The sequence below is a fragment of the Salvia hispanica genome, chromosome 4 (genome assembly GCF_029641045.1).
Source record: "Salvia hispanica isolate PSC_SH4W2 chromosome 4, Shi_PSC_v1, whole genome shotgun sequence".
NCBI classification, from domain to species: domain Eukaryota; kingdom Viridiplantae; phylum Streptophyta; class Magnoliopsida; order Lamiales; family Lamiaceae; genus Salvia; species Salvia hispanica.
This window is the reverse complement of record NC_142695.1, coordinates 29,643,768-29,667,443: the sequence shown is the minus strand read 5'-3', so window position 1 is coordinate 29,667,443 and position 23,676 is coordinate 29,643,768. Positions and strand designations below refer to the sequence as shown.

At 36.2% G+C, this 23,676-nt stretch overlaps 2 protein-coding genes across 9 annotated transcripts; both read right to left on the bottom strand.

Annotated features, from left to right (window-relative positions):
• Window positions 1-2,039: 2,039 nt before the first annotated feature.
• LOC125192655 (plastid division protein PDV2-like) lies at window positions 2,040-4,934 on the bottom strand. Its single transcript, XM_048090277.2, has 2 exons — window positions 4,601-4,934; window positions 2,040-2,810 (listed from the first exon to the last, which is right to left on the bottom strand). Exons 1-2 carry the CDS (start codon window positions 4,817-4,819, stop codon window positions 2,172-2,174), a joined length of 858 nt encoding a protein of 285 aa, XP_047946234.1. The 5' UTR covers window positions 4,820-4,934; the 3' UTR covers window positions 2,040-2,171.
• A 3,625-nt stretch (window positions 4,935-8,559) lies between these two features.
• On the bottom strand, window positions 8,560-11,755 carry LOC125193047 (uncharacterized). 8 transcript variants are annotated; one of them, XM_089070046.1, is made up of 11 exons: window positions 11,376-11,615; window positions 11,220-11,301; window positions 11,037-11,150; window positions 10,850-10,979; window positions 10,406-10,731; window positions 10,051-10,328; window positions 9,879-9,978; window positions 9,738-9,797; window positions 9,572-9,658; window positions 9,358-9,486; window positions 8,560-9,007 (listed from the first exon to the last, which is right to left on the bottom strand). In XM_089070046.1, the coding sequence occupies exons 2-11, from the start codon at window positions 11,253-11,255 to the stop codon at window positions 8,726-8,728; spliced, it is 1,542 nt and encodes a 513-aa protein (XP_088926172.1). In that variant the 5' UTR covers window positions 11,256-11,301; window positions 11,376-11,615; the 3' UTR covers window positions 8,560-8,725. The 8 variants fall into 8 exon arrangements, with proteins under 8 accessions (XP_088926172.1, XP_088926170.1, XP_047946708.2 ...); XM_089070044.1 differs by lacking the exon at window positions 11,376-11,615 and adding an exon at window positions 11,699-11,755 and having other exon boundaries at window positions 10,850-11,150; XM_048090751.2 differs by having other exon boundaries at window positions 10,850-11,150.
• Between the last annotated feature and the right edge of the window lie 11,921 nt (window positions 11,756-23,676).

The following is a 23,676-nucleotide window of genomic DNA, read 5'->3' as shown; positions in this document are numbered from 1 at the left end:
AAAAACACATCATACAATAATTTAATTTTATTTGTAATTTTACTAATATTATTGTTGTGTAACTACAAAAAAAAAAATACAAGTCAAATTAAATCAAATTATTGAATCATACTAAATGACAATTATTTTTAATATTTTACACATTTTCAATTTACTTGGACTATTAATAAAACATTAATTAAATCAAACAAACTGCAAACACATATTAAAAGTACTTTGGAGTAGTACTATTTAAGTTTACAATTAAAAGAAAGAAATAAAATAAATTTGTATTAAAAAATTCCCTATGTTTACTCAAACAAATTTACGGTGGTGCGCCGCTTTCTTCTTCGTCTTTTTGAACTTTTGCAATTTTCTTCTTTTTCAATTTTCTCATGAAGCTTTTTCTTTTTTGGTGAGACTATTTCACCTCTCTCCTAATCTTTTTTCTTCAAATTCTCTTCCTTATTTCTCTTCCGTGGACACGATGCAGCCGAAGCGTGGGGTCGAAACTGGTGCAGTGCTGGGTCGACGGGTGATTTTGTGAGGTTCTCGGAGGTATTGACGGACCGCCAGTGGGGTCGGCCGACCCCACCCGACCCCACCTGGGTCCGTCATTGGGTGGGTCCACTTATTCTTCTAGATTTTTCTCATATCCATTTTTTTCCCAATTCCTTCTCCATTTTGTTGAGAAACCACTCAAGAGACCTCGTCATCAACCGTCGTCGCCTTTGTACTACTAAGAAACAGAAGTGATGCTAGTCAGAGCAGGGCGGCGATGGAGAAAAGACCAACGTGATTTTGAAAGAGGCCTAAAAGAAGCCGTGGAGTGAGAGAAAGAGGTGTGAAGTTAGAAAGGAAAAATTAAAAAACCCTAGGTAAACAATAAATGACTTGATTGTCCACTGGTTCGGCGAGCTGCCCGGTTCCGTTGGTTCAAAATGACTTGATTGTCCACTGGTTTTAGAGGGTGAATCGGACCCGACAAGGCGGCAGTTCGCAGCCGAACGAGTTGAACTGGTCAGTCTGGTTTGGTTTTTAAAACATTGGTATGAACACTAGAAAAGCAGTAACATTTTTGTTTTCAGAATTGAACTTAAACTGACAGAAGAAATCAAGAAAGCAAAAGACTTGAGATTTTCAAGATGAGAGAAGAACAATTCCTGATTTGGTTTGTGTTGCCATTATAATGCATCCTATTTCCTGAATGAGCTTCTCGTGCTTTAGGGATCCAGGATGATTTTATACTTCCCTACATTAAATAAGTTGTAGGGGAAATTGTATACCTGGAATAAGTTGATCACGTCTCGTAAACTCTACTCTCTAATCTGTCGCCCCTATAGATACATGGTATTCAGACTAGTTTCTAAACTGGATCAACAATTCATCCCTTAGACTAGCACTGTTCACGTTTCTTATGATAAGGTTTCTTAACTACATTTTCTCCCTATTCCTAGTTAAAGAGGCATCGGAACTAAGACCATGCGTGTGCTTAATGTTCGAACTTTGTTTGCACGTACAAAAACACATAAACAATAAATATACAACCAAAAACACATGCAATCTTGCAAATAACATAACATGAAATTAATTCACATAATTGGCTCTTATACAAATTGTTGGAATTTTGGTGAACCATGCACAACGGAAGACTTGCATAAACAAATAAATCAGATAAAGATTTATTTGACCGTTATGAGATTAATTGATTCATACATAAGTGCAGTTTAGAGTTACCGAATTAATTCTCCAAAATATCAATGATTGCTTGCGCCTTCATCATGTGATGATCTTAAGAACTCAACCAGAAATCTTATGTATCTTCTGACTGTTTTCCAAACCGAGAAAAATGTCGATTAAAGGATAGAGTTAAGGTGCAAGAAGCTTGAGCTTGCAGATTTTGAGAGTTTAAGTTTTTAGAATTTTCTTTTCTTCATTTTGTACGATTGATTAGGTATGTGAATAAAGTTCAATACTCGTTCCATGAACATAGATGGTTAGTAAAGACCTCTCACATTGCATGGTCGTGTTATCGTCGTTTATATCAAGAATCTGAACAATTTTAGATAAGTATGTTAGTATTAGATATATGTCGTTATAAGGATATACAATGGAAAATGTAAAGGCACTCCTACCATTTCCTTTTACCGCTCTTCTTTATGAATTAACTGAAAATCAAGAACGTTACACATTCAACCACAACCGTAACTAACATCTGGAACAGAAACGACAGGTTCAAATGGAACTTCAACTCTCTCTTTCACAATGCACCTCGTCTCCCCGTTTTCGACGATGGGGACCTTCCCCGGTGGGCACTCCACGCTATTCCCCTTCTCCTCATCCTGTCGCTGCTGAAACAGACCCAAGACCCTGAACTGGTTATCACGTTTCCCCAGTCGCGCCTCAAAGCCCGCCAAGCTCAAGATAGTCATCACCCCGACTACGGTCATGGCCATCTTAGCTGCTGCACCTAACAAAACTCTGACTGACTTAAATGCCCCCCTGGCCTCCGATTTTTCAACACTGCTGGGGATGTGGTGGAGATTTTTTGCGCCACCACTTGTAAACCCGTTCTGCGGGGATCTTCGGGAGGAGGTGAAAGTAGAGAGGTAGCCCTTTTTGGACGCGATGGACGGAGAAGGTCGGCTTGGATATGGAGGAAGAAGGAGATCATTGGTGTCCTCTGTTTCACTGGCAAAAGACACTGCCTCGTGTATGACTTCCAAGTCCTTGCCTTTGTATTCCTTCAGCTCTTTCAGCAACTTCTTCTGACTGTATTCGATTTCAGCCAAGGCTGCTTCTCTATCGTACCATTGTTGCTGCTGAAGTGCCTGATAAAGAAAATAGCAAGCGGTCAGAGGCCTCATTATTGAATAGAAGCAATGAGTCCAAAGTTGGCGAAAAATTTCAAGATCGCAATTAACATGAGTTGGAGGAAATTTTTAGACATATTTTCAAAAAAATAACAGATAAACATCTATATCTAATTAACATGAGTTGGAGGAAATATTTTAGCCACAACTCCAAGCCGAAGATACCAAATGGATCGAGTCATTTTAATCATAACATAGACTCAAAGTAGTTTTTCCTTGCCTAGAGTATAGAGACAAGAAACCAAACCAAACCAAGCCAATGTACTACCTCCGTCTTTGAAAAATAGAAACTTTTGAAACGGCACGGGTTTTAATGCGCAATTGGTAAAATAAGAAAGAAGAATTGGTAAAGTAAGAGAAGGGAGAGAAAAATGAGTGAAGTAAGAGAGATGAAGAGAAAAGGTAGTGGAAATAGAGTTAGTGGACTGTGGGGTCCACTTCCTAAAATAGAAAGTTTAGAAAGTTCCTATTTTCAAGAGAGGGCCCAAAATGGAAAATTTCTATTTTTAAGAGACGGAGATAGTATTTAGTAGAGTACAGCTAAGTTCCAAAGAGGTGCGTTCATATGATTACAATCTTGAAAAAAACAAAGTTATTTGCAGAAAGGCTCGGTTCAATTTAAAGATCAAGTCAGCAACAACTTCAGGTGGTACCTAACAAACTGAACTTTATAATAATTCCATATTTACATCATGATGGCTAAATCCAGTGACCTCTTGTACATCTAGATTTTAAATCAGCCTTTTCTATCCTCCAATCTATCCATATAAAAGCCAGTGCCATTCAAATAAACTGAGCCTCCTCGCAATAGCGGATAGCCAACCTTCTATTTCAAATGCACATAATGTGATTGCCTCAGTTTATTGTTTCTCGCCAGTCATCGACCTAGTAATTAATCACATTTACTTTTGGACATGTGTCACTTCCATCATGTCTATCATGAATATTTTCTATTGTTTCTCAATCTCAATATCTGCTATCTAATTTCACATATCGAAAGCTAGCTACCAAGACCTTGTGTTTTTTCTTCCTGTGGTCTTCATTTGAGGATATTTATTGCTCTTGATTAACCAACTAAAACTGAAAGATCTTGGTCCAGCGATTGCAAAAAAAAAAAAATAATACTCCAGTTTTGTTTTGGCCAACCCCTACCTTATCACCCCGGTCCTCTCATACATGTAAATATGTAATGTAACTATCCTCCCAACTTCTACCTAAAACCAATTAGAACCTTATTATGAGTATATCTTGCACATAGTTTCTAAGCTTTTCAGGTTATAAAGGATACGGAAAAATGGAAAATGAATAAATGGTTTCAAAACCTCTGAAACCTTGAGGCGCAGAGCCAGCTCTTTGTACACAGAAATGATTTAATATGCTGAATTTACCTATAAAATCACTAATACTAAGTAGTGAGTAGTGACCATCATTTAACAGTTATAAAGCAGCTTCATGTAGAGAGAGTGGATGAAAAATAAACCTAATTCGTGAAAATATTAAACCCTTCAACAAACCAGATATTGATAAAATCACAGAACAACCAGTATCCTAATTCATTCAAGAAACAAAATCTCACAATTAGCCATTCAGAAAATCATAAATACTTGCGCAAACCTAGAATTACAAGCTTTGTTAATTGATTGAAGGAACAAAAACCATCTGAAACCTTCCAAGAATCCAAATTAAGAGCAAAACCCCCAAATCAATACACCAAACCCTAAATAATGAAAATGCTACAGAAACAGAACCTGCAAAGAAGAGAGCTGCGCCTCAAGGGATTCGAGAGCATCTTTAATATTGAGGAGACTCTCAGCTTCTTCCTCAACATGATTTTCTGCAGATACCTTGGACTCACTCTCTCCGATTTCTCCGTCAGCATTAGAAGCTGTATTCTGAATGCAGCTGATAATCTTGGAGCGTAAGTCTGAGGTCTTGGCCAAAACGAGCACTATTCTATCGTCATCCATCGTCAGCTGCAAAAATTGCTTCTTCTCTTCAAATTTAAATTGAAATTGTGAATTTTGATATTTGATGGAGCAAGAAAATCAGTTTTGAGAAATTGTGGTTAAAAATAAGATTAAGAGTTTCCAGATATTTTCTTGTTGCGCATCAATTTACTTTCCTTTCTATAAAAATAGAATTTCTATCTTTTCTATCTTTTCTATTTCATTAAATGAGAGATTTTAGAAAAAGGAATTAAATTCGCTAATTTTTTGTCATTTTAGATTAAATTCACATATTTCAGAATATGAAATTAAGGTATGCTTAGAGCATCCGCAATGGTCGGCTAGCGACCGGCTAGCCGATTCGTCGCGCTAGCCGATCGGCTAGCCAAACCATTGCAGTCGGCCAGCGGCAAATCGGCGAGCGCATCGGCGTGGGCTGGCCGATCGCTCGTCGCTAGCCGATGCGCTGGCCGACCGGCTAGCCGCCATTGCAGCGGCCCGATCGGCCAGCGATCGGCCAGCGGCAATTTCCGATTTTTTTTTTTTTTTTTTTTAAACCTATATAAACGCGATTTTCGTTTCATTTTCATTTGCACCACTTGTTTTAACGAGTTTTCTCTCTCTCTAACTTTCTGTACAAGAGCATTATCGAGCGATGAGTAACGCGGGTAGTAGCGGTGGTGGTGGTGGTGGTAGTGGTTGGGATGCTGAGGAGTACGAACGGAGGATGAACGAGGCTATGAATGCCTACATGGACCGCGAGATGGAGCGGTACATGCGTATGGTGGAACAGCAGGGGATACCTCGCCCTCCACCGGTTATCCACCACCGAGCAGTGATTGAGCGGGATCACGTTGCTGCACACCAGCGGCTGTTCGACGACTACTTTTCAGAGCACCCGCGCTTTCCCGCCAACATGTTTCGACGGCGTTTTCGAATGCGCAGGGAGTTGTTTATGCGCATCGTTGGCGCATTAGAGCGTCGCTATATGTGTTTCCGCTTCAGGCACGATGCGGCTGGCAGACCCGGCCACACACCTATTCAAAAGTGCACGGCGGCAATCAGGCAGTTGGCCTACGGAGGCGCGGCAGACATGTGGGATGAGTACCTCCACATCGGCGAGTCGTCAGCCCTGGAATGTCTGAAGGAGTTCTGTGGGGGCGTGATTGCCGTTTTCGGTGAGCAGTACCTTCGAAGCCCTACTCCCGAAGATTGTCAGAGTTTGATGCAGATGCACGGGGAGAAGCATGGGTTCCCCGGGATGTTAGGCAGCATAGACTGTATGCACTGGGAGTGGAAGAACTGTCCGACTGCCTGGAAGGGGGCCTACACGACCGGCTACAAGTCAAAGAACCCCACGATAATCCTCGAGGCCGTAGCTGATTACCGGCTGTGGATTTGGCACGCGTATTTTGGGGTAGTCGGGTCGAACAACGACCTCAACGTCCTGAACTCGTCTCCCCTCTTCAACGAGAAGTGTCGGGGCGTCGGTCCAGCCGTCTCTTTTGTTGCCAACGGCAACCGGCATGATATGGGCTACTACTTGGCGGATGGGATATACCCTCGGTGGCCGGTCTTTGTGAAGACGATCCGACAAACAAGCGATGAAAGGAAGGCCTACTTTGCGCAACGACAGGAGTCGGCGCGCAAGGACGTGGAGCGCGCATTTGGTGTGCTCCAGTCTCGATGGGCGGCAATTAAGGGTCCCACGCGTTTGTGGGATGTCGGATGCGTTTCCGAAATAATGTACGCCTGCATTATCATGCACAACATGATTGTCGAAGACGAAGGCGTACAACTGACTAGTTGGGTCAGTGACGATGAAGCCGGTCCAAGCCACGGAACGGCCACTCCTAGTGTACGCCAGGGGGTACCTCTCGATGAAGCCGGCCGCCTCAAGGAATTTGCCAACATGCGCCAAGTTGAAGCTCATATTCAACTCCAAAAGGATATAATTGAAGAGTTGTGGGCACGGAGGACTCGGCGATAGTTTTTTTTCTTTATTATTTTTGTAATTTTTTTTTTAATCTATGTAACTTTTTTTAAATGCATTTAATGAATTTTCCCGTATATGTGTCGTAAATTTAATTCCGTATTTTAATTCCGTAAATGTAGTGTATTTTGAATTATTTTTATTGCGGCTGGCCTATGGCTGGCCTAAATCTGATGTGGCAGGTGGTTTTTTGAGTGTTGCTGACGTGGCAGGGGAGAGAATGGCTGGCCTATGGCTGGCCTATTAACCATTGCGGATGCTCTTATTCAAGATAAGGGATAAGGGATTTCTAATTTTTTTTTTTTTCTTATTATTTCTCTTCCACTATTTATTAAGTGACAAACTACCCCCACAATTCTACTGTATAAAATTCTAGATTCAAGCGTATATGTATGTAAATATATGCGTGTATTATGCCAGCACAAACAAACGTGTATATATATACACGTATAGGGTAAATAGCCATTCAAATTACTAAGTTTGGTCAAAATCTAGTCTTAGTCATAAAGTTTGAAATCTGCTAATTGAATCACGAAGTTTCAATTTTTTTAATTTATCCCATGGGTCAAATTTTAGATGGAATCTTTGCATCTCTACATTGGAATTCATCTTGAAATTCAATTCAACTTTAAGATCAAGCTCCTTGTGGTTACACTTTGGATTATTCGGGTATCTTTTTTGTGATTTAAATCCTAATGCATCTTGAAATCTTAATCCACGTCAACAAAGATTCCACCTAAAATTCGACCCATGGAATAAATTAAATAAAATTGAAACTTCGTGATTTAATTAGCGGATTTCAAACTTTGTAGAATAGACCAAATTTTAACCAAATTTGGTGATTTAAATAGTTATTTATCATATATGTATATGATTTATGCTGCACTAAATTTGCAAACAAATGTATGTCCAATCTTCCAATTACTTAAGCAAGTGATTTAAAACACTAATAGATTTACCCGTGATCAGCCATAACACATTTTCTCCACTTTTTGAGACGTACATGGCAGACAATACGCAACAAAACAAAAACATATGTATATATTGCATATACAAACTAAAAATTTGTATATATGTATTTTGGTTCCTTACTTTCACGATTGTTTTGGGTTAAAGAGGCGCCGGGAAGAGGAAGGTGAAGGTGGAGGCGCCGTGGAGGCGGGTCTGGACTCTGGAGTAAGGAAAAGAGGCGGCGGAGGTGGTGAAGAGTGGAGGCAGGTTTGGAATTTAGAGGCAGATAGTTTGGGAATCCTTGCAGAAACGGTTGACTGATTTCGTAGAATTTAGGTAAAAATTTTAAGGGGTACTTTAGTCACCGGATAAATGGTGGGAGAGAAATAATAAGAGAAAAAAGCATAAAAAATCAGAAATTTCTTATTTTAAAAAATTCGCACGGCTCGATCCCATATTCTGAAAGGTCAACGAATTTAATCCAAAATTGCATTTGGGATTAAATTGGGAAATTAAAAAAAAAAGGTGAAAGAAATTGAGTTATTCACAAAATTAGACTACTTGAGTTATTTAACTCTATCCTCAAACAAATGAAACGCATTATACTTCTGGTCTTGTTCAAAATGTTTAGAGCATGTTTATATGAGTTTATCAAAGGTGAAATATTGGCAACTTGATGATGCACATAGGGTGAGGACTCCTTTCACTATCAAATATAGTTATTATATTTCAAATAAACTCTATTTAAGTCAAATTTGGCTAAGGTTTCAGGTGACACGCCATGATATAGTACTAGTATAATCTTAGGAACACAAACTCAATCCTCAAACTCAATTGGTCCATTCCACATTGGAAGCCTCACAAACACATTCAACTCAACCAGTATTTGGAATGACAAATGAATCCCTTCCAACCATCCTACTAACTCAGATTCATTTGTCATTCAAAGCTGCAAAAACAAATGCATACATATGTCCTATTGATCATTTGAGGAGCTCATCACAGAGCAGGAAACGGAAGGCGAAGTCGTGGGGGGCATAATCGACTTTTCGCCACACCTTTCCTCTCTGCTGATGAGGCATTGAGTGCTCAAGCATTTCTGCAATGCCTAATGGAGACATCCCCATCTCCTTTATGAAATACTCCACATTCTTTGGCACAACCAATCTCTTCTGCTCTTTCTGCACCTTTATGTTCATTTGGATGTACTCTTCTTTAGACATCTCTAGCTCTTGGTGCACCCTCTTCGCCGTGTAGACTCGAACCTGCACTAGTCCAAACACGGCATAAGTAATCTGCATTCCGGAATATATTGTATTATATACCAAACTAGTTTTAAATGCTAAACACCAAACACATCATTATAAAATGACGCAGACTTCATTACAACTTTATTTGTAGTTTATTATAGGGAACTCAGAGATTTATAAACAATGACGTCATCTGGCATAATTTAAAAATCATCTGGCATAATTTAAAAATCTGAAGTTCATTATAAGGAACTCCAGTTTATCTTATAATTATGTTGTTCGGGGTTAAGGTTTAAAACTAGTTTGGTATATTGATCACAGTCATATATATGTACTCCATATATGATCATAATTTTTTGGCTTACTGTTGGATCTGACCGGCAGCCTGAGCACAGGGTGAAGTGCAGCCGTGCCTCTTGATGCTTCAATGCATATGATTTACGCGTATCCCTAGCCTTAAACTTCGTCTTGGGGAAAAACAACGCTTGCAGCCACTGTTTTTGAGTCCAATTTTTATGTTTAAGTCTCTCTGCTGCTTTACCTTACATGTATGTAATTTTGTGGAAGCTTGTTGGTTACCTGAGTTGGACGAGGCAGCCTGCACCTCAGAATCGAGCTTTGTATGGTGTCAACACTTATCGTGTGGCCTCCAACGTCATATGCAGCCTGCAAAATAGTAAGATTAGAGGATGAAACTGGACTACTCACGTTGAGTTAGGTTGAGTTGGAGCAGAGATTTTAGCACCTTGAGGACTAGGGAGATCCTCTTTAGGCTTCCTCGTGGCACCCCATATACTATAAACGCCTGTATCGTTTACCATAAGCTTGATTTTTTTTTGGAGATACATAGATATATATTACTATATCAGATGTGAATTTCTCTTACATGCATCACTAGTGCATTGTGTACATTGATCCAGAATGCTAATTTCTCTTCATGATTCAGTCTGCCTGGATCCACTTGGGCCAGTTTAGAAATGATACACCTGAAAAAGACTAGTACATTAGCAACAACTACCACTAGTTTCTATTTTTAGTAAGAAATCGAGTTCTATTACCTGTACTTGTGCAGCAGGTCTTGAACAGAATTCAGCCTCTGGGAGTCCCTTGCAATGCTGCACACTTGGATCATTGTGTAGAATGATCCAGAATGTTCTCTTGATGCCTCGACGTGCTGCCCCGATGTGCTCTCTTCACCTTGTGCATAGAGTGGAGGATCACACAGATGAGAATAGATGGTTGAGATGCATCTGATCATCTCCTCAGATATCCAGTTGGGCGTTTCCCGGAAGCCACAACGAGGCTCCTCTGTTTCATTAGCATCTTCGGACGTGTGCTGGTGAAGTCCAGGATAATACACATTAGGCCATCTTTTGACATTAATGAATGTTTCAAGAGAGAAAAAGTATGCACCTCAAGCATGGATAAGGGGAGAGAATGATAGGAGTCTATGGCTTCGGCTATAGCTCCATACGGAGGCGAAGCTCTGAAGGAGACAGCCGAGTGAGAGAGGGACGAGTGGCTGCGGTATATACCAGTGTCTGCCAACGCGTCTGAGGCGTTGGAGGGAATCACAGAATCCTCACTCACTGATTCTAAACTAGTCTTGCCAACTTGAGCATCAGTTTTAGGCAAAGGAGAGAGCCTTTTGGAGAAGCTTGTTCTGTACATTGAGAGAAGATACTTCTCCAGATGCACAACCTCCAACTCCAAGAGAGCTATTTCTTTGATGAGATTTTCTGCAGGCTGGATTTTGATAGTTAGAACAGAAACAGAGAAAATAGAAGAGCAATGTGGTAAGTTCTTCCAGAAATGTCTGTAATCGAGTAAATAGTTCTACGAATAAATGGATCGTACTTGGAAAATAGAAAGATTTGTACAAGTTATACGTTTCGTCACCACTTTGTGGAAAATCATTAGGTATGAATATGTTGGACACGATTGGTGAAATAGTATTATCTCTCCCATCAAAGGCATGTTTTTTTTCCTGACACAGAAAATATTTTGTTGTGAATGAACAAACTACAAGAAAAGAATGAGCAACCTTAGAGAGTGATTTGTAGGTGGAATCATCGATGAGAGGCCGGTGATTGAGCGCCTTCTCTAGCGCGGAACGAACAAGAGTTTGGCCCTCCAGCTCTTTCTGGAGCTGTATAATCTGCATACCAAAAGCAATCAATCTCTATATTTTTAGATGAGTTTTAGGGAGCATAGAGTGAAAATGCACCTCTTCTTTCAACAGATTGGGCTCCAACTTCCCCATAACACAACAATTCTAGATCATGAACTCAACTTCCTCATTTTTCCACCTGCAAATAATATAATTGAAGTCAGGTAATGATGAAGAAAGAATTTTTTCTTTTCAAGATTAGCACAAACATACCTTGACCTTGTAGAGAGGAGGGAAATGGGGAGGGTATGTATAATTTAAACCAAATTGTAGAGAGCAATAAATGATGGATGGGGACAAGGTAAACAGAGGAAACAGAAACCTCCAAGAAACATTAAATTTGGTGACAACCAAGATACTACACACACTTCCAACAATCTGCCTTAGAAAGCTACTGTTGCTAAGACCAAATAGATGTTTCAAATTTATGGACCTATCACCACTCCCACGGTCACTTACCAATTCAAGACGACAAATATTAACATATAATATTATGAATGAATATTAAATATAGCCCTATAGGTCTTGACACTCACCCTTCATAGTGTGAATCAAGAGTCTCGTTGATACGGATATCGTTTCCACTGCATTTAATCTTCTCCATAAATCTAAATTTTATTTCGATAAGTTGTTACTCCATCCGTCCCGGCTAAGATGATATACTTCTTAGTCGGCACGAGATTGTAGGAGTTGTTGGTTAATGTTGTTAATTGTAGAGTGAAATAATGGGCGTAAATATTAAATGGAGAGAGAAAGAGAATTGAATATTTAATTATAGTGAAAAAATGATTAGGTGTATTAATTGGAGAGAGAAAGTTACCAAAAATAAAATTATGTCATCTTGGGTATGACAAATTAGAAAGTAAAGTGTATCATCTTAGTTGAGACGGGGGTGAGTACATATTTTGTATGATGGAATGAAATGTGATTCTTACTTGCATTTCATTCATTTGCTTGGTATGATGAAATGAACGAAGGAATGGAATGAAAATGTAAAGAAAATTCAAAAATAATTATTATTTCAGTCTTAGTTTTATCCATTCCTACCTTAGATTTTGATCCGAGTTAATTTGTTAGATTTTGATTTATTTTCCTTATCACTTTGGAAGATCTTTTCTTATCACACATATTACAGACATATATAGAGACTAGAGACTAGAGACTAGAGTCATTGATTATTAATATAATAATGAAATAAAATATATTTTTATCATTCTCATTAAGAAATCGATTCTCTCTCTTATTTTGCAAGTCTGATACGTATTAATTCCGATTAATACACATATATCACTCGTAGTACATGAAATTTCTGACTTGTGTGGATTAGGCGTCCGCTCCTTGTAAATTGTAATAATGATTTACTAGTTAATACTCCTAGTATATATATAGTTATGGGAATATGAATGGAAAAGAGAGATTGGAATTATGATATAGATTATAGATGCAATGCACACATGCAAAGTGGGGACGTGGCCAGGCCAATATTTGTTTTGACTGCTGACTCTCTCATAAAGCCTCGCCAACTTTGTGTTGGCTTTATTCTAATCTTTTTCTTGCATAAAAAGAAGCAAATTTATTGGGGCCTTTCCATTCAACTTCAAGATCTTCTATTTAAGATTTTCACTTGCCCTAATCACCCACCACCACTTTGTTTATATGTATATGTAACGACAAGTTGCACATAAAGACATTTTAACAGAAAAAAAGCTTCAGAATTGTTTTTCCCACTGATTTTAATTTGGCTTATGTTACTATGAGCAAAAATTCTATAGTCTAAATTACATAATTGGTGTATCCAATCAATAAATATTTTACAAATGTAATCAAACACATAATATAAAATTAAATGCACCCTAAAATATGGAAACTTTCTTTAATTATTTTGGCATTTATTTATTTTATTAAAGTTTTTTATGCATATAAATTTTCTTTTTCAAAAATGCATATAATAATATTGAAATTTCTTCCTTTATTTTCTTGTTTTAAAAAATTTTATTTGAATTTTTTATTACCAACGTCTAAATCATGGCCATACTTTGATAACAAATTTATTTTCAATGCATATTACATCGATTAATTGAAGAACATGAATCTTTCCATTAATGCCACTTTGAAGTTATTGAATTTATCTTTTTTTAAATATATCGAACTCTAAAACAAGGTTTTAAATGGAAAAGATGCATTAAATTTAAAACGATGAAATCAATCATGGAATTGTGCAAACATTTGGGGAAAAGGTCATTGTATAAGAATGGCTTTAGCTTTCCTCAAAAGGGCTGAAAGTCGAAGGTCAATACAAAAAGGCAAAAGGAGAAAATATTCTTTAGCATTTTGCATGGCCTAATTTCTCCCATAAATATACCACCACCAAAAAGATGTGCTATATCTTTTGTGAGTCACAGCTCATTTTAGATCAGATGTTGGCTTTAAGAAAATGCAACTTTTTTTATTGAACGTCGTGCAATTTTATTTTAATTGAATAAATAAGTCTTGACATTCTTACAAAAAGCTTGTTATCTTTAGGGTTAATATTTTTGGCCTTTCAAGGACCTCGTGTATAACGTAAAGTTTAATATCACGGCATAAAAATAGTTTTTTTTTATAAGAAAAGTATTTCAATGTTATTAGAGGTAATCTTATTTTGCATTCCAATTCATGATTTATTTATACTGATTGAACTAAATAAATAATATCTGGATAATATAGGACGCATATTTTAGGTATTTCATAAAAATAAATTGCATTTGAGGTATCTAGATAAAATTTAAATTTATTTGATGTACTTTTTCACATTTTTATCTCATTTTTTTTCTTTCCGTCCCAAAGGCACAAAAATGACATTTTCTTATTATCACCTTCCTCTTTGTTATTTATTTATTTATAATTTCTGCTTCTCACATCTCTTCTCTCTTCATTCTTTCAATTTATTTACGATTTCTATTCTCTTATCGATCATTTTTCTATTTTATTTCTTTTTTTAGTATTTATTAATTCAAATTCTTAAAATTAATAGTTGTACTCATATATAATTAATAGTTTGAAAAACCGAATGAAGTACTATACGTATATAATTTCAATTTTTATTATTTTAATATTCAAATTCAATTATTTATATACATTTTTCTTACCATATTCAAGTTATAGTTAATGCATTATTATTAATTAAATATTTTAAAAACTATACTTTGAAAGACTTATTTTTTCTTTTATTTTTTCGTTTGCTTTTACTCATTAATGATGATTATATACTATTATTATTTATTCAAAATATTATTTTTAATAAAACTAAAATATAATATAAATTTTAAAAAAATTATATTATATATTGAAATAATAATTATTTGTTAAGTATAACTAATAATTTTAAGAGAGATTAATGAAATAAGTAAGAAAAAAATATTATAGAGAAAAGATAAAGAGAATGATAGAAATCATATACTCATAAAATTGGCAGAGTGTGGAGATATAAAAGATATAACTCGTACATAGTAAAGAAAGGGAATAATTGTAAAAAATAATGAAAAAGTACTTCAAATAAATTAAGATATACTTCAGTTGTAATTTCTTTTCACGATATACCTGAAAGCATTCTGTACTGTTCAAATATCATTTTTGTAGTTGACTATCATTTATATTTCAATTATTATAATTCTACAGAGTGATGAGTCAGCTTATCAAATACGTAGGTAAATTATTCCTAAAATATAATCCACCTTAGCTACAATATAGTATCCCCTTATGTGGTTCGATCGGTCCATCGTTTCGGTTTGAGTTATGTCAAGCAGGTCACATAAATCAAACTTTATGAAAAAAAATAAAAATTGGAGCACTTTTGTGGATGTACAAAATACAAACAATCTACATTTGTGTTGATCGGTGTTTATTTACAACAGTATCATGCATTACTATTTCAAGAAAAGTGAAACTCATAAGAGTTTTGTTATACTCCCTTCGTAGGCCAATACTTGGCACAAGATAATCCGGTAAAGAGTAGTAAAAGTGGTTAAAAAAGTTTATAAAATATGACTTCTATTTTTATATACTTTCACCGTCCCATGCACCCTTTTATTTTTAGTCTGTTCCATATGAATAGGCAATTTCTAATTTTAGAAATTTATTTGCCTCTATTGAGATGTGGCTCGTTCTCTAATAACAATACTTTTATTTTTTCTTTCTACATTTCTCTTACTTTACTAATTGTGCATTAAACACGTCCCTAATCAAAAGTGGATACTTTTGTAGGATGGAGAGAATATTAGTTTTATAATAATATGTGACTGAGAATGAGTTAATGGAATGTATGATATATTATCAGAAATAGATGTATAAGTATTAATGGACATACTAAAAAAACTATTGACAAGTAATGGTGGGGGATATTATGAATTTTTTGAAGACATAACTAACTACTCCCTCCGTCCCGCTTAAGATGACACGTTTTCCTTTTTAGTTTGTCCCAACTAAAATGACACATTTCCTTTTTTGGTAACTTTCTCTCTCCAATTAATACACTCAACCACTTTTCTCACTCCTATTAAAATATACATCTTTCTTTATCTCTACTTTAATACTTACGCTCACCTTCTCTCTCTTCAATTAAACACTTTAACCAATAACTCCTAAAACCCCGTGCCGGCTAAGCAATGTGTCATCTTAGCCGGGACGGAGGGAGTACTTGGAAACTTTTACAGTTTTACTAATTAGGTTAGGTGAGGTAGATATTTCGAGTCTGATGTTCAAGAGAAAAAACAAAAATTTGTACGACTATTAAACTTGGAATAAAACAAAGTTTCCCCTGACAAACGCATAACTAAACGAACTGGTTGCAGAAATTTGTAATAATTGTTGACTTATAGGTCTTGAATTTGTTGGAGATGACACCCAGATTTAACAATTAAAATTCATGTATTTTGTCTATGAGGATCAAACAACATTGGCTATTGGATATTGCCTTTGTTTAATTTGTTAAGATTAGTACAATGTTAATTGATTATTGGATGACGAATATTATCAGTCTTCTAGTAAGTCAGCGTCAATTTTCCCAGGGAATCTCACAGACAAACTCAATTAAATAATTTAAGAAAGCATCGATATTAGTTAATTTAATAAACAAGTCATTGAAACTGGTGAGCTGTAGTTTATTGAAGGACAAAATAATTAAATAAATGCTTCATGGCTGCAACTAATGCATGCAATTAGCGAGACTAATCTCGGGCTGATTCACACAAATTATTTTTAAAATAAACATAAATTCACATAAATTGTAAGTAAATACATATATTCTTAATTTTAAACCGGATTTATTTAAATTGGTTTTCCTATAAATATATTATTTTCTTACTAAATTACCCTTTTTATATTTGTAAAGATGCCTCTAGAAACTGTTTTAAAATAATTCCATTTATATAGTCAATCAACTGTAGAAATCCCAAAACTTTTAGGAAAATTTAAATTGAACTGCCGTGTTTACATTTCCAAAGATATAAAATTTTGTTTAAATATAAAACTGAACATTAAACCCGCTAAAGTTGAAATTATACTCACTTATAGGAATGTCAATCGGTCTGGCCCGTTGGGTTTCGGGCCAACCCTATCCAGGTTGTGGGCCAATCGGGTGCGAGCTAATCGGGTTGTGATTTCTTTCAGGTTATAAAAGTTCAACCCTAAAAGCTCGGGTTTCGTTCTTGCCCTACGGGTTAATCGGGTTGTTGCCGATAATATTAATATGCTATCAATCCAATAAATAATGATTAAAATTAGTTGTATTCATACAATGTAAAATATTTAATTATAATATATTTGAGATATATGCTTAAACTCAATCATAAAACATGATCAAATACTAATATTTGAGATATTTCGTGGAATTTAAAACATGTTTCAGAAATTTAAATATATTATTTTTAAATTTGAAGTTTTTAATTTATTTATCAATTATTATATTAATAAACACTTAATATATAATTTGCATATATAATATAAAATTGAAAGTTATTTTTTTAATTATCTATATTATAAAATTAATCAATGAAGTGTCGAATTAGGAGTAAAAAAATAGAACAATATAAATTTTATCGGATTTTCAGGCCAGCTAATCGGGTTTTGATTTTATCGGGGCTAAAAATTTCAGCCCTAACCCTATAAATTTGGCGGGCTATTCGGCCTAGCCCATGGGTTACAGGCTACATTGACATCCCTACTCACTTATAAATATAGTCCTATTTTACTATTTTTGGATGTATATGAAAAATATTACTATCATTTTAAAAATGGAAAGTTTTTATTATACTTTATCTAATTTTTCTCATTATCTCTGTTACTCTATTTTTTCCTCTTCTACTTTATTTACATTTTCTCTATTACATATCGTCGAAAAATGAGACTATTTTTTTTGGATTATTTACTCCTATTTCTTATGCCTAATTCATCTTTAAAACTTTTAAATTTTAAAACTTATTTTGTTAAGTATTTCAACCCTTCACGTCTGTGGTAACTGAATTGAATTAATAATTATTAGAGTGATCTAATACAATAATGGTCGATGGACTTTGAAGTATGCATATAAATAGTTTCTAAACTTTCCCCGTATAAAGGGGGTAATATCATTCACTGTACTTTTTCTCTATTTAATATTTCATCCGCCTTCAAGAATATATACTTTTTCCTTTTTAATTTGTCCCACAAAAATATGCATTTTCTAATTTTAGAAAGTTTTTTGCTCTAATGAAGTATGACTCATTCTCCACTAACAATACTTTAATTACTCCCTCCGTCCCACTTAGGAGTCCCGGTTGAGTTCGGCACGTTTTTTTAAAAAATAAAAAAGAAAAGCTGGTGAAAAAAAATAGTGGAATGTGGGTCCTACTTTTATATATTAGTTTTATAATAAAATGTGAGTGGAAAAAGGTGAGTGGAATGTGGGGCCTATTACCAATTATGGAATATTCCAACCGGGACTCCTAAAGTGGGACACCTAAAAGGAGTAAACCGGGACTCTTAAAGTGGGACGAAGGGAGTACTATTTTTCTCTACCTTTCTCTTATTTTACCAATTTTACATTAAAACTCATGTCGAACCCAAAGTGCATATTCTTTGGGGACGGAAGGAGTATATTTCACCATAGATAATGCCCTCAAAACATTGAAGACATTTTTAGACTTTCATAAAACTAGGGTACCTGATTACTAGGTACGCCATATGATATTGAAGACATTTTTGGACATTTTTCCATATGATATTGAAGACATTTTTGGACATTTTTCCATATGATAGTAATTGTACAAGGACGTGTACACTCGAAACATCTTTTAGTATACAAACCCTAGTAGTTTCTAGGTTGATGACATGTTGATACGCTCTGATTTTGCATTGTTTTAAGGTCATTATTTGGTTCGTTTTTGATGTCAAAGTCACTCTACATGCCCAATAATTGCATATTTTATACATTTTGGTATTTTGACGGGTTTTGTGAGAAATGTGCATATTTGAGCTGAAAAAGGGAGTCAAAACGCAAAGTCTGAAAATCTGGAGTTCAGACAGCGACCGGCGACCGCCGGCGTCCGGCAGTCAGTGATCTGTAGCGGCCTGCCTCGGTAATCCACGCTTGGAAACGAGTCTCGCCCGGCGACTGCCGGAGGTCATGCGGCGGCCCGCCGCCGAAGGTACCGAGACTCTGGACTGCAACGCGGCGACCGCCGCAGAATGTGCGGCGGCCCGCCGGAGAAAGGCGGCGAATCCGAATTTCCCTAGATCTGCTCCAAGATTTACCATATTTTAAAGATCTTTTCCTTCTACAATGAGAATTGACTTTCCCTTATAAATATGACCTCAAGCTTCATAAAAAAGAGAGCTTTTTTATGCAAAATAATTCCCAAAGATTAAAAGCTAGAGTACGTCATTGTGCAAGGAGTTGAAGAAGGATTTCAAAAACATCAAGAACGACAAGGATTCAACCTACGGGTTTTATTTGCTTTAGTTTTATGTTCAAATTGTCTTCCCTTCAATCTATGTGTTTAGCTTATTTCTCCATGTGTAACTAAACTCATAGGATTCTAGGGATGTGTTAGTAAAGACTTTGGTTATACAATTTCAGTTTTTTTTTTAATATCCGTTTTGTTTTTACTTTGTTTCTTCCCTAAGTTAATCTCGATGCTGCATGATTGAGTGACACAATTATGTATGATTTAATATAACTTGCTTCATAATTGTGAGAGAGTTCTAGTGAGTTAGGTCCACTTAGTAGACGCTACAGTTAGCTTACCTTAAAACGACACTATTAATTGAGAGTGGGGACTTTTAAAGGGTCTTAGGAGGTTTTTGGAGTTACGTGTTAGGATTGACAACCCTAATATTGTAATCAACGTTTGTATCGCATGAGCATAAACTAGGTGACTCGTTCTATCAAAGTAATAACTGTGTTAGGGTATTGTAGTTTGGAATTTGTATAACCATAACTGTGAACGCACATCCTGGAATTCCCCTTATCTCTATATTTTATCTGTGTGATTTATCTGCAATTAGTTGTTATTTGTTTTCTATTGTTTTTAGTTTTCAAAAATTTCCAAAACTTTCGGTTCTCTAGATAATAATTGAGTTTTAGTAGAGGATAGTTACTTTGTGTTTGTTTTCCCCGTGTTCGATATCCGGTACTTACCTCTAGCTATACTATATATACTCTGTATACTTGCAGGTTTATTTAGTGCTAAAAAATAGTGCATCACATGTTAATCGTGGGTAATAACACCTGAGTGATTACTGACACGGAAACCATGTCAAAGAAAAAACTTCGACATGAAGAACATAAATCTCACTGATGTAATCATTGGAATGAGAATTCTAAGAACATTGATGAAATTTTCTTGACACAATTATTTTAGGTTATGAAAGTGATATGGAGGTTCGATGCTTATGATAGCGTGTCGGCTAACGCCTATAGAGGTCAACGATCATTGGAGCAAAAACCAAAGCGAGCCTATTGCATAAGAAGATTATGCACAGTTCATTGGGTGCATAATGTGTCTTACTTATTCCACTCTATCTGATATTGCTTTCATTGTGAACAAGTTGAGTTGTCATACGAGCAATCAAGCAAAGACCATTGGAATGTTCTTGTAAGAGTTTTGAGGTACATAAAACATACTCAAAATCATGGGCTATACTTCTCGAGATACCCCATGTACTTGAAGGGTATTGTGATGCGAACTGGATAGCCGATAACAAAGACCCATATTCAAGAAGATATATCTTGAAGAGGTGGTGCTAACTCGTGGAGATCTACGAAACAGACATGCATAGCCCGATCAACCATGGAGTCAGAATTCATTGCTTTAGATAAAGCTGGTGAATAAGTCGAATGACCATAAAAACTTCTCTAAACATATTCCATGTTAGTCAAAGCTTGTTCCCCTGGTGTTGATTCACTGTGATAGTCAAGATGATATTGGGAGGGCGAAAAGTAGCTAGTACAATTGTAACACCCCACTTTTTCGAACCCTAATTTTAGAGCCGTAAAATTTTTATTAATGACGTGGGAGACGTGAATTAAATGATTAATGAATTTATTACACGAGCTCTTATGACCAAGTTGTGTCTAGGGTTGAGGCTTGGGTTGAAAAGTCAAACTCGTTGAATATATGACGTGGCATATGAATATTTGAATTAAAGGTGAAATTATGTGGTGAATTATTTGTATAAGGGTGAGTGAGATTTTTAAGATATTTCCATAAATACTATAACCACATTTTTAAAATTTTCGAACCCCTTCACATTATTGGAGAGAAATCCTATTTTTTTTTCCGGATTTAATTTATTTCTTGGGATATTTATCCAAATTAAATCCAAAACCTAATTATTCTCTATTTCTCTATGAGAAAAATCAACACCCATATTTATTCTAGGTGATTTTCGAAAATCACCTAAGTTTGGGAAGAAGGAATTATTTTATTTGTTTAATTGACCCCTTATTTGATTCCTTCCATACATAAATATAAATATTCTAGCAAATCTTACCATACCTCAAAGAGATCTTGCCATATCTTATTTTAGTTAATATTTAAAATCCATCCCTTATGGAAGAACCCAATTACAAGCCTACTTCCAATTTTTAGTGGGAGGATTATTATTTTATTTTGCTCCGTGATATTTTATCTTACTCTGAAAAATATATCAAAACAAAATCTTGGCTAAATAAAAAGCCATGATTTTCGAAAATCCCCATTTTTGAAACCCTAATTCACGCCACTTTTATTTCTTCCTCTCTACTCCTCAATATTTGTTTTATTTAATTGTAGAGAATCAAATCTTCCCAAATATTCTATTTATTTACCTAAAGATTTTATTGAATCTTATAAATAAGAGCAAAACCTAACTCTAACCCAAAAATTTTCGCCCCCCACCACATATCACACGCCTCCTCCCTTTCTCCACTCTCTCTCAATTTTCTTCTACTTTCCTCCAATAATTCTTCATCTTTTGAGAAAAATTAGAGTTTGAGCCTCAAGAATTGTTGAAGAATCAAGTCTCTACTTTGTTTCTACCGTTCGTTTTGACAAGAAAAGGTACCTATATATTAATCTTTCTTCATCTAACAGGTTAATCGGTATTCTTGAACCCTCATGCATCTAGATTGAGTGAAAGTGGGATAAAAGGTATATGGAAAATATGTGTGCGTGTGTGTGTGTGTATACGTGCGTGCGTGTGCGTGTGCGTGTGTGTATGCGTGACATGTGAGTAAACCCTCATGTGTGACATAAGTTGATGTTAGATCTAAGATTGTTGAGTGAATAAACTTATATGATGAACGTGTCTTGGTTTTGAATGATAAATGTAAACCGGATCGGTGGGAAAAAGGGGAAGCGTTGAGACATGCATGATTTAGGAGTTGATGTTGAAATTAATACATGATATGTGCATGTGTGATTAAAAGGTGAAACCTTGGTTGCGAAGCCGGATAACAAAAGGGAGAAACGTACTTGAAATCTAAGCAGTCAAGGTGGGCTTTATTCTTAAACTCTTTTATGTTGCAAATTTATGAAAGTGGAGAGATAAGGGTGGTTTAAACTGTTATGCCATGCCTGTGATTGTTTTGATGATGTTGTGCGCCTGATGCCTAGTTTGAGAGTTCCCTCCATTGGGCTATAGGGTTATGGATATGTATAAACGAATTCGGGTCTGAGTAGGGCCGCAAACCCTACCAGGCTGGTGTACACGGTGGGATCGGGAGCCGTCCTTGCTAGTCGGCCGGTCTCGTGGGCGAAAAGTGTGGCCACACTTTCGTCGCACTATGTAAATGTTGTGATTGTGGAAATTGATGAGGAAATTGGGGTGTTGTTTGACTGGCCAGTCTATAAAATTATTTTTGTGATACTCGATGATATTTTATTTTCTAAATGCAAAACTCGAGTTCACTATGGTAAGGGTGACATAACTATTAAAATGTGTTGGCAACGAGTTCACTGGGTATTTCAAAATACTTAGCCCTGCATGTGTTTTCCTTATGTGCAGGTTGAACGGCGACGAGCGGTGGCAAGTGTTGAGCACATTAATAAAATAAGATGGATATTTTGAACTTCGAGTGTAGTTGTGTCTTCATACATAGCTTCACTTTCTCTTGGTTGCTTCCGCTGAATTTTTGAAACTTATTAGTATCATTTGGTTGTTTTGAACTTATTCCTTTTGAATTAGAAGATCGAGACATATTGTAGTTTTGTTGAATTTATGTCGAACCCTTGACTTTTGATCACAGTTTATGGTATCTATTCTTCATTGATTTTCTTGGTTAAACCGTTGACTTATTGCATTGATAGTTCGTTTAATGCCTTGGTCAAATCTCTTTAAATGAAACCCTAGCCTATGTTCTTATTACTTTTAAGTCCGTTTTGGTAGCAGTCGCCGTATTTATTATACCCTAGAAATCCGGGCTGTTACAATAATGGTAACTCTCGATATATTCGCCGACGATATAATACCGTGAGACATTTTACAACAACATGGGTGATTTCTATTAACTATGTGAAGTCATTGGATAATGATACACTCGGATTTTGCACTATTTTAAGGCCATTATTTGGTCCGTTTTTTATGTCAAAGTCACTCTACACGTCCATTACTTGCATATTTTGTCTATTTTGGTATTTTGACGTGTTTTGTGAGAAACGTGCATAATAGAGCCGAAAAAGGGAGCCAAAACGCAAAGTCTGGAAATCTGGAGTTAGACGGCGACGGCGACAGCCGGCGCTCGGCGGGTAGATCAATGCAGCGGTCCGCCTCAGAAAAATACGCTTGGAAGAGAAGTCTCGTCCGGCGACCGCCGAAAGTCGTGCGGCGGTCCGCCGCCAAGGGAACAGACTCTCTGGAGTCCAACGCGGCGATCGCTGGCCAAGGTGCGGCGGCGGCCCGCCGAAGAAAGGCGGCGAATCTGAGAAGCCCTAGATTTGCGCCCATATTTACCATATTTTGGAGATCTTTTCCTTCTACAACAAGGATTGGCTTTCCCCTATAAATAAGACCTCAAGCT